This window comes from Dufourea novaeangliae, unplaced genomic scaffold (genome assembly GCF_001272555.1).
Source record: "Dufourea novaeangliae isolate 0120121106 unplaced genomic scaffold, ASM127255v1 scaffold39, whole genome shotgun sequence".
In the NCBI taxonomy this organism is placed as follows: Eukaryota; Metazoa; Arthropoda; class Insecta; order Hymenoptera; family Halictidae; genus Dufourea; species Dufourea novaeangliae.
This window is the reverse complement of record NW_015373918.1, coordinates 1868363-1884455: the sequence shown is the minus strand read 5'-3', so window position 1 is coordinate 1884455 and position 16093 is coordinate 1868363. Positions and strand designations below refer to the sequence as shown.

The 16093-nt window shown below is 37.8% G+C and overlaps 2 protein-coding genes across 2 annotated transcripts; one reads left to right on the top strand and one right to left on the bottom strand.

Moving 5' to 3' along the window:
* Positions 1–121: 121 nt before the first annotated feature.
* On the top strand, positions 122–7746 carry LOC107194420. Its single transcript, XM_015584042.1, is given in 16 exon segments — positions 122–329; positions 398–908; positions 1167–1462; positions 1537–1841; positions 2150–2845; positions 3142–3396; positions 3462–3777; positions 3867–4685; positions 4875–5390; positions 5460–5671; positions 5759–5897; positions 5969–6246; positions 6364–6770; positions 6772–7084; positions 7315–7462; positions 7539–7746. Coding segments are annotated over 16 exon segments (5616 nt in total). The 3' UTR covers positions 7736–7746.
* A 192-nt stretch (positions 7747–7938) lies between these two features.
* Positions 7939–15475, bottom strand: LOC107194386 (kinesin-like protein KIF6). Its single transcript, XM_015584006.1, has 15 exons — positions 15410–15475; positions 15215–15333; positions 15074–15148; positions 14937–14979; positions 14124–14219; positions 13932–14050; positions 12158–12274; positions 11732–11863; positions 10776–10910; positions 10141–10237; positions 9917–10072; positions 9613–9832; positions 9418–9495; positions 9250–9357; positions 7939–9173 (listed from the first exon to the last, which is right to left on the bottom strand). Exons 1-15 carry the CDS (start codon positions 15473–15475, stop codon positions 7963–7965), a joined length of 2772 nt encoding a protein of 923 aa, XP_015439492.1. The 3' UTR covers positions 7939–7962.
* Positions 15476–16093: the final 618 nt, after the last annotated feature.

The window sequence follows — 16093 nt, the reverse complement described above, 5'->3', positions numbered from 1 at the left end:
CAACGACACACAAACGTCCTGTAGCATGAGAATCACTGTACCTAATCCCTGTCCCAAAATATTTAGCTTCTATCATTTGAATGACACAAGCAGAATTTTACAAGTCAGTATACGAAGTGAAATGGTACCATCAAGCTCAGGCATCCGAATTTTGCTTTCCATTCTGTTTTCCGCGTGTGTGACCAAGTGTCTGGACTATGAAGATGCTGTAAAGAAACTGAACCAACCATTGGTGGATACCAAATCTCAACGAATTCCACGAGATTCTAAGGATGTTTCGTCAATCTGGTTGGATTACGAATTCAACTCTGGCGCCGGGAACAGAGAAGGTAATTCGTGTCTGTTAAACTAAAATCTAAAATTTATGTAACAAATAATTGAGTTTCTTTTATTATAGAACCCGTTGTCACGGATATTTCCATCAACGAATACTCAAAGATTCCTGAAAGAGGCTCTAATTGGCAATTCCTGGACGTAAATGGCACCGATTACTTGATCCATGTCGAGGAATCAATTCTTTCGTTCTACAAACTCGATCTCGATCACGCTTTGACCAACGATCCAGTAATCTTAAAGATCAATGGCGTGATAGTGAAGTATAAAGTGGTCGGTTTCAACAGTTTTCGAACGACGGTTAATCCGGTAGTAGACGTCGTGGCCGTTTTGTGCGTGGAATCGGATACCGGTACGTTGTTGCAATGGTACAGGCTTCTCGGTGACGGTTCTTTTCAATTTTTCTCGTCGTGGCCGGTCCAGAAGGGTGTGAAAGACATGGAATTCATTCAGCATGGAAATACGAACAAATTGTTGCTGCTGAGTGATAACGAGATGCGGTTGGGCAAACAGTATTCCCTTATCGATGTCTATGACATCAACATCGACTTTGCGACTAAAGCTTTCTCGTTCTGGTAATTAATATCCTTTTAACCCTTTTTTTTTTAAAGAAAGAAATTGATGTTCTTTTCCTCTGGTTGGTAAATGTGAACGCCTGATGCTATATTTGAAGAGTTTACTTCATACGATCTAAAAAACTTGAATATTTTAATATTAGGTTGTTGTGCATAATTAGAACAGCAGATAACATTTAGTCACAATCAATTAATTATACGAAATATCCGAAATTATTATTTATTATACCATAATAGAAATAAGATTGTTTTCCCTAGGCTTTGTCAGAGGAAACAGGTGCCAAAAGTATTCGACATCCAGGTCTGCCCGAATCACGAAAGCATTTCTCTGGCTCTTCAAGGCGTCCGCGATGTCATTCTTTACGAATTCAGAGATACCACTGTCAGTAGCGTCATCCATGAACTACAGACGATTAAATCACACGATCTGAAGAATTTCGTCTGCTTCGAGAGTGGATACTTGCAATTCCTGGCGATATCCGGACCGGAAGCTAGCCTCTTTCACTACTTCGAGGGTGAATTCCACTATAACACAGAATCAGAAGCCAGTTTTGGTAAGATTTCATTTGAATAGTCTGTACTCACACAGACATTTTCATTGTCTATATTCACGTTATTTCTGTCCCAGATGTATCAGAGATATCGTGGATCAAAGACGTCAAACTTAACACCTACAGGGACGAATCGTTGCTGCTCGTACAACTAAGGAATTATACGGTAATCGCTTTGGCCTGGCAAGGTCACAGCTTCAAAAGAATACAGCTACCAAACAACGTTCTCGATCAATTCGATCTGTCGATGGTCACTGTCATTCCCAAGTTTGGATTCGTCCTGGGAAATAAATTCGTGAAGCTTCACACCGAACTGAGGGACATAAGGCATCCGTCTCAACACAACATGGAGAGATTGTTGGGCTTGCAACATCTGTTGAATGCAAGTCCTTTATTTAATATAATATTCTAAATTATTTGAGATTCTATGAAAGTTCTAGTGATTTTATACCAATGAAAGTACCATTTTACTATTTTATGAAATTAGTTTTAAACTAATGAAAATACCTTTTTAGGATTATTGAAATTAACATTAAATTAATGATGGTACCTTTTCAGGACTCTCTGAAATTAACTTTAAATTAATAAAAGTACCTTTTTAAGATTCTTCGAAATTAAGCTTAAATTAATAAAAGTACCTTTTTAAGATTCTTTGAAATTAAGCGTAAATTAATGTAAGTATCTTTTTAGGAGTCTTTGAACTACCAAGAGAGGATTCTGGACGAGACGGAGGAACGCCTCGAGAAAAGTTACTTGAAGAATCCCGTGGTCACCGGATTTTGGAACATCAGCGCAATGAACGCAACAAACGCAGCTATAACTGACAATGTAACCTATCACTCGGTTATGGTCGGATCCACGAATTTAACTAGAGAGGATTTAGGCTTCAACGTAACCGCTTACACGGAAACTGTGCAGAATTTGGAACGGAAGCTCGATGAAATCGACTCGAATCTGAGAATCGCTGTGGATTCGAACACGACAGAGTTAGATTTCAACTCGAACGTTGAAGTGTTTGGAAATGTTGTCGTTAGTGGAAACTTGAACGTCCAAGAGTTCACTGCACAACTTATCAATGACGTCGATGCCTTGAATAAATTTCGATCACAAAACGAAGGTGTAACCGAGGGCACAAAGAGATTCTCTACAATAGAAGCTGAAAATCTAACTGTCCACTCGATAAATGGCGTACCGATAACGGATATTCATTTTAGAAGTTCGTTGGAGAATTATCGTGGAATAGATTTTTCGAAAATAAATCGAGCGAAAGTGGAGGGACACCTTTCCTTCGAAATGATTAATGGCGTCGTGTGGGAAGAGCTGATGAAGAACGTTGTGTGGAAAAATAAGAACATGATTATCCCTGGAAATACTATTATTGAAGGGGTAATGTTTAAAAATTGTTCTGAGTGGAGATTATTAAAATTTCCATTTTTTAGATCATTATGCAAACACCAGAAGTCAAAGAAAGACTTATTTCAATAATTAAAGGCTTCATTAAGTCAGACGTGTAATAAATATTTACAGTTTTTTATTTATAGCCTTTTTGTACGATCCTATGAGCAGGGTTTGAATTAAATCTGCAGTTTAGTTATTGATTGATAGAAAATTTACGATGTATCTTGTCTATGGCTTCACAGAATCAATTGTGTAAAATAATTCCATAAAATTAATAATTTCAGACACTGATCGCCGACACTGTAGAGTTAGACACGTTGAACGATCTTTACTACCCAGATGACTATGTTTTGATTGACGATGACACTTCATCAAAAGTGATTGGCTCAAAGTCGTTTAACCAGCTGATAGTAACAAATCTGAAGGGTGTTAAAACAATAAACGGTATAAGCATCGATGATTTTGTAATTTTGCACAAGGACAACGTATTAAACGAAGAAATTACTTTCGATAATTTGGAAATCGAAGGTTCCTTCCAGGTAAATTTCTGAAACTTTTGATATAAGTTTTCACGTGGAATTTCATATATTATTTACAATTACAGATCGATGGAGACATACGGGGTATAGAGAGGAAAGAAGTTAAATTGTTAAACGAGACTTCCGGAGTTCCGTCTTTCATTATCCTTTCGAACTTGACGGTATTGGGAAATGTTATATTCGACAAATTATTCCTGAATAAGCGTCCGTTGAATTTCGAGGATCTGTTGCTAAAAACCGACGAAAATGTCAAAATAACTGGAACTAAAACATTTTTGGGCAATGTTGGAATGAAGTCTGACGTAGCAATCACGTCTGGCATGATTAATGGACACGCGATGAAGGAGTTCGTAACTTTGGACACGGATCAGGAATTTCCCAGTAATAATTCATCCTTTCGACGAATTAAGTCGCGTAAAATAATTGATATATATATATTGAAGATGTTAATTGAAAGAGTTGTTTTGCAGATTTAACAAAAATATTATCGAACGTAACATTTGGAAATGTCACGTATGGATCCATAAAACGGCTTGAAAGTGTTCTAAACAAGGCTTCAACAGATGCCCATTGTATGAGAAAAACAGTTGTGTTTAAATCACCGATCACTGTGGACGATTTATCATTCGATTACATAAACAATGCTTCGGTCGAAGAATTTTCGAGCAAGTTTAACGACACTATCCAGAACATTATTATCAAAGATCTTGAAACCGAAACCTTAACGGCGGAAGAAATAGTGCCTAGAGTCATCAATGGCGTCGATTTCGCGAATTTCACTAAAAGTTTGTCATCTTCCGGTAGCATAACCGAATATTCTATCGATAATCTGGAAACCGAAAATCTAAATGTGAAATTAATGAATGGAATGTCTTTGGACGAAATTAATAACCTGAGAGATCGTTTGGACACATTGCTGGAAGATATTCTTAAGAAAAATGCGATTTTGGCGTCTCTACACGTGACAGGAAAGATCGATGCCAGTTTGATCAATGGAAAACTCCTGAAAGATGTATATAAAGCCGATCAGATGGGGTCTGTGATCTTTAAGAAAGACGTTCACATCGAAAACTTGACGATCCGTGGATCATTGAATGGCTTCAATTTTTCTGAACGTGTTAACGATACGGTGTTGAAAACCGACAGAAACATTGAAGTTACAGGACATAAAATATTTGATGTTATTAATTGTCATGAATTCCAGACGGTTTCTTTGAACGAACACTCATTGAAGAATATTTTAGATCCTTCTAGAGAACAGGTGCTAACGGGTCCTGTCGTTGTAAATGGTAAATGGTAATGACTGTATATTATAAATCAAATCTTGAATTAAAGGTCAAAATGGTCCGGAAAGTAAGATCCAACACTTTCCGGGATTTTATTGAATATTCTTTTGTTTTTCTATTTTAGAAATATCTTACCAATATTTCTAAACGATTATAATTATAATAGTTAATTCGATTTTCGAACGTTTTAAGGATCCGTAACAGTCCTCGAGAAGTTCAACGCAACCGGAAGCATAGGCGACATACCTTTCCAAAATCTGATGGACAAATTGAAGCCTCTGGGGAACAACACCTACGAACTTCGTGGAACCGTTCTATTCTCGAAAAACGTGACCATTGAAAATCTGTTCGTAAACGGTTTTATCCAGGGAATAGACTTCGATGATTTCTTGGGGACGACAATTTCGAAGCACGAGGACAACGTCACCATTTCCGGTGTAAAAGTGTTCCACGGTTCAGTTACCATTAACGATTCGTTTTCCGTGGATGAAAAATTGAACGGGATCGATCTGAAGAAGTTCTGGGACTGCGCTGTTTTTATCGATAAACCGTTTTTCATTAAGTCGAGGGTTGTCTTCAAAGAAGATGTCGAAGTTAAAAAAGACCTGATTGTTAAAACGGACTTGCAAGCGAAATCTATTATGGGAATCGATATAGACGAGTTGAAACTGACTGTACTCTATTTAAACAGGCCTACTTATGTCAAAGGTAATTTCCGTTGGTCTTGTATTTTATTATTTAAGGTTTTATGATAAAAACACTTGAGTTCATTTGCAGAGAATATCACGCTCACTGACGCGATCTTCGAGTCGGACATAGAAGTGGCGATGTTCAACGATTTTGACATGAGATTACTGATATCACTGAAGTCGGAACAAATTCTACCTGTCGAGGTCCTTAGATGTCGAAACGTCACTGTCGAGAACTTGAAAGTTCTAGGAATGATTAACGAGCAGAACTTGAACAACATTCAAAAGACTACATTCATGGTATGTTATTTTATAAAAACGAACGAGGAATAAAATTTTAATTATTCTTGTTGAAACTTGAAGAAGTGATATTTTTGTGTTCTCCAGGTGACTGGTAATCAGAATATTACAGGAAATATCAATTTCACGGGACAAGTTCACGCCCGTCGTGGTTTCAACGCGCGCCGCATCAATGGTATCGATCCAACCAGGATCATTTCCTTGAATTCAAAAGGTGTACTGACTGGTGAGTCTCTACGACCAACATTAATCGATTATTTAACGCAAAGTTGCTTTATCAGAAGTGTGACATTTCAGGGAACTACGTATTCGAGAAACCAATCGTCTTCAATCAGAGTCTCCGTGTTTTGGGCTACTTGAATGGTATAGATCCACATCGATGGGAAGCTGTGGCTGTGACGACGAACAATTCCTTCCAGCAAATTATCTCTGGAAGATGGACGATAAATGGTAGCGTCCATTTCGAGAACGGAGCATCAGGAAGCAATATTTTGAATGGTACGAGTATCAGCGATCTGGCGGCCATTTTAGGGCAGAGACACTTGGAGATGGACGCCTTGATGACGGAGACAAGTGTACGACAATTTTCTGTACAACAATACTATTGTGAAATAATTTCGTCTGGCAATGAAATGTGTCGAAACATGAAACTGGTAACTTTATCTGCATCCAACTGTAAATGTTTTTTACAGGAAAATCTGAGGAGCATTTGCGAAGACCTGACTCACCTGAAGCACTACGCGGAGAAGCAGTTGTACAGGTTCAACTCGTTCGACTATCTGCAGATCATCGAGTACGACAACCTCATCGTCAGCCTCCATCATTTCGAGTTGGATGACTTGGACTATCTGACGATGAGCTACAACACCTGTCAAATGCACGTGTACCTGTACAACGGAAAGAAATTCGTGCAGTCCGCGAACATACCCGATTTCGGTGTCGTTGATGGATGGACTACGTATAGGCACGATGGCGCCCTCTACTTTCTTACCAAGGGCGCTAAATCCTGCGGGAGGAGCTCGACGAACTTATGGAAACTCGAAAACGACCAGTTTACCGTGAGACATTAGCTATCAACAGAACTGGAGAATCATTCGATTTAGGAATGTAGACCAAAAGGCTCTTCTTAGGATGATTAATGGAAAGGATGAGAAACGATCCTTGGAAGGTGTTAACCAGGAGAAAGCTCAGTTGTCTCTGGCAGACGATGATGCTGTGAAAACAGTTCTGCAGGATGGTCATCCGCTGTTTACTGGTAGACAGAGGACTTACGAGCATAATGTCCGTCAGACGAACAATGCAAGCTTGGGAATGCTGTTTGGAAATCCTGTGAAACTGAACTTCAAGGCGGGAATATTCAACAGGGAGATGTTTTTGGATTATAATGAGGACACTAGCAAGGATCGAATATTTGTAAGTTAAATTTTAGGACAGTGATTGATGGATGATGGTAATCGGTGTCAATTATACTACATTCCTACATCAGTATCGAGAGATATTTGGTCAGATACTTCTTGTGGCTCTGATCTCTATTGGTCAAACAATTGGAAATTGGGATGAGAAATAATATCGACTTCCTAGATTCTTAGATCATGGAAACTCTCTATAATTAATGTCTAATTTATTCGTATGTATTTTCTTAGATTTTTAACAATGCAGATGGAAGGATCTTGCAAACCATAAAAGCCCATAGGCCGTCGTCGTTTGCAGTTCTTAATTTCGATGGAAACATAGAGACACTCTTGGTCTTCGTAGAAAATAGAAGGAATCTTCGAATTTACGAGTACAAAGGTATCCCAATTATTTTAATATGTTTTACTGATGCTTAAATCTTTCATGTTTAATATATATGCTGTTATTTCTTCAGGAATTCAAGGTTTCATGTATAGAGACAGTATCAGAATGGACATCGATAAATTATACACTTTCAAAATTCGAAAATATCCTGATCTAGCGAAGCGGTACTGTCTCGCCTTGATCCACGAGAATCGATTAACGATCCTCGAGGCTAATATGTATGGCGAGAAAGTTGATATGGAACCGTTAACGTGTTTGAAACATTAAAATTTAATTAACCGCGATTTAAAATAAATTAATATTAAAAGTATCGATAAAATTAGGAATATATTTGTATTTATAACTACATGCAAGAAGATTTCTACAAGTTATTTATACACTTTTTAATTATTCTTTTTGTAAATAATTACGAATGCAGCTTCAGTATAAATTAATACTGTACAATTGTTTCTAATTATGATAATCTTTATAGTACTGTTTGAATGAGGAGCTTGTTAATAAATGCCACCAGATCGTTTCGCCTTGTAAAAGGCAATGATTTCTTCGTCGATTTCAGGATCACCTGTCAGAGGCAGGGAGTCTTCGAAACTGTCATTATTTCCATTGTATTCTGTCTTCGCGTCGAACCCTTCCTTCTCGACCCTTCTTCTTCCGCTAATGATATTCGATTTTTCGGGCCATTCGGCCGTGAAGCTACAGACACTCGACTTCCTTCCACTTCTTTTACTTCTATTACTCTCGATTTCACTGTTGGCAAGGAAAATATTACTTCTCGTTGACTGAACTCTAATATCCTCCTTCTCGTTGCAAATATTGTTTATCTCGATAGGTTCTACGTGTCTTTGTGACATAACATCGTCAACGTGTCTTTTGCCATTTTGTAAATGAGAATAGGAAGAACTTGATCTCGAAGAAATTGCTAGATCCATATTATTATTGTCAACGATAGGTGTTTCGAATTCTTTTTTAATACCGAGATTATCTGATTGTATTTCAGTTCGAGGCACATTGAAATACAATGTTTTCTGATAAAATGAAATTGAGTGATCCTGTTCATTAATATCTTCGGTTATAATATTTTGTGATGCAGTTTTACGATTTGTATTGCATTCTTCGTTAATTGTAAGTTCTGTCTGTGAATTGTGTCTCGACCGAATATTCCTCTTTGTTGCAGGTTTAATATCGCCATGTCTGATTTGTTTCTTCTCAGACTTACGCAAGGACTGCTGATTTTCTTCTTGACCGATCGATTTGTCCTTATCTTCCGTTGAATTAGGCATGGTTAAGTTGACAACGTTGCAATTTAACAATTCTGGCTTCAGATTCTCCGTAGAAATTTTTCTTATCATTGAAATTTGTTCAAGAGAATTCTTTCGACTTACAATTTTCGCGATATTATTGGTAGCAGCATTTACACCGTTGTTAACATCGTTCTTATTACAATTGGTTCTACTTTCATCAATATTGATACTCTGCAGATTATTCTCGATGTGATTCAGAAGCACAGATTTAGAATCTTTAAGTTTCTTCTTGTGCTTTTTTGGAAGAATATGATTGGATGTTGAAATTATTTTGTCGCCAAGAACATTGGCAATAGTAGATGATGTATTAACGTTCGTAAGTGTATTTTCAGCATTTTTCGTTCGATTTTCTAGGACAGTTGTTAACAAGCATCGATTACTTGTTGGTTGAATCATTTCCAGGCCTGTTTAAATTAAGTCCATTGTCATGTTAATAAAATAATTTATAGTACATAACTTGTATCAGAAATTTTCAATTACATGGCTCTCCAATAGATTCTGTGCACAATTTAATTCCTTCAGAATCTCCATTTCGTGTCCTCGATTTATCAGTTAATTTTGTGTTACTTTCTCCGTCACCAGTTAATCCTATTAAAAATTGATTTCATAATAATTAAGAAATTAACAGAAATGAACCAACTTGAATACTTGATTCGTCGCAAGAACCTTCTTTCAGGTTGCACTGTTGTTTTCCTCTCTCCTTCTTCAGCAGATCGATCAGCAATGCTATTTTCATCTCAGGAAGCTATTATATAAGTACTGAATCTTTCACAAATAATTTGTTATGATTTTCAAGAAAGTATAATTGAAAATTGAAAATTATAACACTAGTGACAAGGATACAAATTTCCTTATCTCTCTGGAGAACCATATCCTTGTAATATTCCATCTTCTTCAAGCAACTGTTCGGGTCTCTACACAACTGGACGGTCCTTTTAAAGTTATCGAAGCAGTAATCGATACTCTTCGGACTATAATCCCAGCAGATCTTCGTATTCGATTCTAAGAAATTTCTAATTTGAGAATCCAGCTTCCATTTGATCTCAGCTGAAAGTTCTTGAGACTCCTGTACATGTTACAACAAAACAAATTAATATTCAGTGTAGAACATTAATTATTCACGATGAAGTATACTGGAAAAATTTACAGTTTGTCCTGTCAGGGTTCTAATGTGTTGCTTCAGTCTCTCGTTCTCCAATTTCAGCAATGCGTTCTCGCTTTGAATGCTCGTCTCGAGGACCAACCTCACGTCGTTCTTAATCAGAGCCACCCTTTGGGCGAATCTGCACGTGGAAATTGTTTCCTGACGACGATAAATAGAAATCGTAAACTCTTATTTAATAGAATAAACCAGGAGAATTTATTCTGCACCTCCATATTTGAAGACGCGAGGCTCAATGTAGCCAACATGGTGGTCATGCAGTTTCCGCCCAGACTATCCCTTAAGATCGACGTCAAGTAAGAATTTCTGTACAGAAAAAAACATTAATAATTCCAACTATAGATAATAGCAACAATAAAATGACGACTTTGATAACCCTCGTGCATTCTTCAAGAAGCTAGTACTATGCTGCTGCTTAATCCTTTAACGCCCACGCCCTTAAATCGTTATTTCAAACTTATGAGACTAATATATATGCTGCATCTTGTTTTTTTGAAGTCCAAAATATCGACATTAAACCATCCTATTTATTTTTATTTTTAACTCTTTCTTTTGAAATCGAACTAAAGTTGAAATTATATCTCGAAAATCTATTCATTTACTGCTATAGTGCAAAATAGGCTAAATAATAATGTCAAGTTAATACCTACGATTTTGAAATAAAAAAACACAACTAAAAATTAAACTTCTATTTCGGAGCAAATTGCTACGAACTGTGCAGAAGGGTTAATCAATCTCGCTTTGTATTACGAAATCTTATTTCTTATAGATTCATCAGATTCACAGATCATAAGGATCAAGGACCACAAACAAGCCTGTCGAACGTGTCGAGCGATCGCAGCACCTGTACGGAATGTGACCCGCGGTCTCCTGACCCAGACACACTATGACTTGCTCCAGGTAATGTAGGCTCAGGTTAATGTGCTTCGCCTCGGTCAGAATGGTGCCAGTTATCGAGCATTTGTAGACCCGTTCGGACCTATAGAAAGATCCCCCTGTGTTAAAAGTCTCCGTGTTCCGTTACAAAAATTTGCAAGAAAAGAAAAAATGGCGGGCTGACAAGTGGGTCGAGACGGTGATGCAACGTGCAACGAGTATTTGTCCCGACGAATGCTTGTCAACGAGTTTATTCCGATAGCGTGGAAACATCAAAAGTCAACGGCTGATTAAAGTTCGTTTGGCTATCTTGATCGGCATAACATATTGCCTGCGATCAGACGTTGGTTCTGGACAAAAAAAAGTTGCTGGAAGTATGCGCATACCGATCGTATTTGGTTCCTGGGAAAGTTATGTCGTTCCTCTGGTGGGATTTTTTACGGCGAAGCATTGGGAATGAATTGTGGGACTGATTGTAATCTTGGGTCACTTTTCTATTTTTTTTTTTTTTTATTATTCCGTTCATTCATTTCTATATTTATATGTATCACTCGTAATTTAGGTTCATTTGAAAAATTTACTTTTTCTATTCATTATAGAAAATCAAAGTGTAGAATTTTTTATTTAAAAAGTTTAATTAACTAACTGTGAAAGGAGTGAAATATCGTCACAGAGAATAACACTCGTGTCCTTTATATCACTGTGTAAATAAACACGTCTTGCTAGTTAGAACGCAGCCAAGAATGGTTAAAATCGAGACGTTAATTGCGAGGTAATTAGCAACTTGATCAACGCCTGATTAAGATGCTCCGTTGGAACGATCTGTACAGTGGGTTGTCCACACTCAGGGACCAAATGTCTGTTTCTTAGAACCTGTCACCTTTGTACCTTCAGTCGATACAAGACTGGCGCAGATATACGAACCCAGCTAGGTCCACCAGGTGTACTTTCACCCGCTTATAGCGATCAGCGCCGAACTCCTTCATGGAAAGAATGATGGTAAAGATGCAGTGAGATCTTGATGACTGGGGGTTCATTGGGGTCTCCGTGGTAACTCTGTAAAAGTATTTGTTATCTAATTTTTTCTGTCTCCTTTACTTACTAATTGAACTAAACAATTTTATTAAATGAATGCAGCCTTTATTAAAATATCAAGTAGAATAACTGAATGATAAATTCTTTGTGTAGTAAAATGTTTATTTATCTCTTCCACATTATTTCTGATTATCAGTATAAAAAATAGTGTCTAGAAATTCAACAGAAATCAATCCTTGACTTATAATATACACTTTCGATATAGAAATTTATTTTTCAATCTAAATGAAAATAGACAGTTTCAAATTATTTTACCGATTGTTATCGCCCACCAGCAACAGCTCGAAGGCATCCTCCAAGCATCCGACTCCGTGAAACGTAAGATTCTTCAAGTGTAGCTGACCGTTCTCGTCTTCCTGGATGGTGACTCGTCTGAAACGCATCAGGGAAATCGTTAAACGATTTCTTTCACGTCGAAGCAAGTAACTGGCCGTCGATCGGCCTCGGGACTAGCGTGCAAACGATGCGATCAGAAAGTTCGCGAATTACGTAAAACGTATTACCGGCTGATTAATCGGGACTTCCGCTGTCAGTGGTCAGGAAAATGCTGATTGACTGACTCTCCGCTGGGAAAAATGTATTCGCGTTTAAACGAGACGGCTGTCGGTGTCCCTCGAGCCGATTGACTGGCGTTAGGTAACGTATTAAACCCGATTCTGATCATTTCTATAAAATTCTTCTGTCTTTGTAACGCCGAACGGTGAACGGACGGAAAGAATTGCGTGTTTTATTATACTTTTAACAGAAGGTGCATTGCAATGGTCACTCGGAGTAAAACCGGACGCGACAGAGTTCCGCATTAGTGTAAAGAAATCAGGATCGCCGACGGGTACTAAACGGGAACCTGTTGTATTCAAAAGAATTGGTTTAATTTCAGGGTTGATCTAACTATCCATTAGACAAGGCTAGCAAAGTGATCTTAAGTAGATGAAACTACGTTTGAGAAAGGGAATTTGTACGACTTACAATTAGAAAAGAAGTAAGAATGAGGAAAGGGAAAAAGTCTGAATTGGTAGGGTTTTCTTTCGATACTATAAGTCCTCACAAAAGGTACCGCAATGAAAGTGTTAAACCTTTAACGTCTAAACCCGAAACTTGTTATTTCAAAATTATTATCTTGTTATTTTTAAATCGAAAATATCGGCATTAAACCAACCTACTTTTAATGATTTTTTTTATTTATTTTAACGCTTTAACGCTCAAACGCCTCTTCCGGAGAAAAATTATTTTTCGCGTTTAGTTAACTTAAAAAAACCCCGAAAATATGCCCTTTGAAGTGACGGACGTCACACTGGGCCTTAACAGGTTAAAGTAATGTAGCTGGATAGGAGTCTATGAATCTCCATATCCCCTAATATCCTATCTGCAAGAAAATTGGGCATACATTACAATCCAGTTTCAAAACAGAATATCGTCTGAAGAAGAACCCAATTCTAATCTTCTTCTCATCGTCTTCCTGAATCTCGAAGACTCTGTCTACCAAGGTGTACCAACTTCAAATATCCTACCCTTCGCAAAACCCTTCCAGAACTATAACTCTAAAATTTATGGAACTCAAAATCAGTGAAAATCTAATTACAACAACGACTTTTGAGTTCAGTCAAGGTAGACACACTATTGTTCAAAAACTTCCATTCTATGGTGTCTTTGAGGCCCTAATTCGAATGAATTGAACCAATTAGCCAGAATGTGCACTATATATATTTTACACCCTTCTTCCGCGACTTTTTCGATAATTCCACAATAACTCAATTAATAGAATCCACACTTTCCATTAGCCAGTGACGAAAGGCACGCGGCAAGAAACGAGGAAGGAATAAAGGTGACGCGGTTGCACCTTGCGCGCGCTCGTGTTCCATATTTGAGCCCGATCGGAATCGCGACGGGATCGTTCGGCCCGAGCCTAACCCGGCCCAGGTTGTAGTTTCCGTTAAAGGACGGTGCCGCCGGTTTTTTTTTACGAAATCCGCGGGTATCCGCGTCCGCGGAGCCTCGAGGGGCCGCCATTTACGTCAGCCCCGGGACTTACGGTAAATCTTCCAATCTCGTAACCGCGAACTCTCGTTGCCTCCTGTCCAACAGGTCGTAGCCGTTCTCGTTGTAGATCTCCAGAAAAGCCACCTCGACGGTGTACACGTTCTCCGGCCGCTGCGCGGAAATATAAGGTGCGTACAAAGTGTGTGTTTCTGTTTGAGATTCACGGGTGGCAAAAATTGTTCACCTTTTGAATGACGTCGAACAGGTACTGCAAGCACCTCGGTATGATGCCGCGGACTCCTCGATGACCGATTATCGAGTACGTCTTCCCACTGGCCGTCTGAGAAGTTTTAGTTACTAAAATTGATGGTTGTGAAACTGTTTCGGGGAATATGGTGGAAAAGAAATGGACGAAAGTGTGGAATAAGTTGGGAAGAATGTTTTAGTGAATGGAACTGGTTAGGATTATTACTGGAGCATGATTTAGGTGAGGAATATTTCAGGTCTCGATTTATAGGGCTCAGGTTTCAGTGAGGAATTAAAGGAACATGTACGTGGTGGTAATTATGATAGTGGTGTAAGTTATGTATTTTTTGTTTCGAACATTCTTTCGTAATATTGATAACAGCTAGATCAAAATAAGATAACAGCTAAATTTTTTTGGTTTTTTTTGACTTACATCATTGTCATAACTACAGAGATATATTGAATATGTCTGGTATTAATATTGCATTTCACTTGGGAATAAGAAAATTTTAACGTGTGGTATGTAGGAATGATAGAAGAATTTTTATTGCCTCAAAAAGTTCATTTTTGTTAGTGACAATAGAAGCAAGACCTACCTAAAGATAGTCGTGTGAATGTAAATAATTGAGAGAGTTATACTCGAAGAAGATCGAGCGATCATTCAAGGCTATCTCCATCAGTGTAACTTCACATCTCTATTGATTTACTAAGAATAGCCTTTCAATAGCCTTAAACAATCACTTAATTTAACTTCGAAATACCAGAAAAAGGTCTCAGCAGTTTTCTAACGATATTTTGTATTAACGTTTACCTGACCGTAGGCGAAAATGGTCCCGTTGTATCCGTCCAGGGCGCTTTAACAAACGAAATCGCACGACTGCGAATGAACGATCGAGGGGAGTGGCGTGTATTTTGTAGTAATTAAACGAACGATACGGTTCCTTTTACCTTTCCATCACCGGCTGCGCCACGTTCTCGAACACATCCTCCTGCGACGAGGATTCATCGAATATCCGGAAGAAACTGAAAGTTTCGAGGGTTTCGTAAATGGAATGCTTGTCAAACTGATCGATTCCGTGAATATCTTACGAGTAATTCCAGGACTCTGGACGATTGTCGGGATAGTCCTTCGTTTTTTGCGTCGGGGAATTGAGGGTCAAGTAATCTTCTTCTAAATTTTCCCTCGGTCGACGATACACTTTGTAATCCTGTAAACGATATTATATTGGTTTCGATATAGAAACAAATTTGGGTTAACGTATTATTAAACGCGAATTTATATACAAATATGTTCTTCCGATTCTGTTCGGGTCTCAGTCTAGCGTACACTTTGATCGCATTCTTAACCATTTTGGATCGTATAACCTGTCCAGCTACTACGAGGTACGAAATTGCGGTTATTAATCGACGACAGACGATCGATTATCGCCACTTTCGAAATGAATGGATCTCGTTCCATCAATGACAGAAGATTTCTAAATGGCAGGTGGTAATTGCTCGACGTGGATCGTCAGGTGGGTGAAATTAGTGGAACTATATTCTATTTATATATATGACGGGAATGACGTGGGCGATTTATAATTAGTACGATATGATTCTATTTTCGTTGTATAAACTTACATGCCAACGGAGGATTAAAGAATATTTAATTGGATTTTCAGTTGACAGTTTAAAAAATATCAAAGTATTATTAAAAGCAAAATAAATAGAACTGAATCTTGGTCCTTTTATGTGGCAGGTATTTCTAACCTTATCAACTTTTTCGATACGATCGCCAACTTTAATTGACGCTTACGTACGTTCACTTGCATGTCTGCTATACCGAAAAAGCTAAAAAATAAATTTCTAGGTTTCATACTTCTCGACTTTGACTAAAATTCTTTCTTTATTATGTTGTGTAAAATAATTACGATTTTTCTTCATTGTTCACAATATAATATAAAAATCCATATTACTTATCAGTTTAAA

What these genes read in the sequence shown, in the direction of transcription:
- LOC107194386 (XM_015584006.1), bottom strand. Translation starts at nt 15,475, where the DNA reads ATGGTTAAGAATGCGATCAAAGTGTACGCTAGACTGAGACCCGAACAG. An exon ending in CACCTGGTGGACCTAGCTGG is followed by an intron (nt 10,911 to 11,731) that starts GTTCGTATATCT and finishes ATCTTTCTATAG; the next exon opens with GTCCGAACGGGTCTACAAAT. An exon ending in TCGCGTCTTCAAATATGGAG is followed by an intron (nt 10,073 to 10,140) that starts GTGCAGAATAAA and finishes TATCGTCGTCAG; the next exon opens with GAAACAATTTCCACGTGCAG.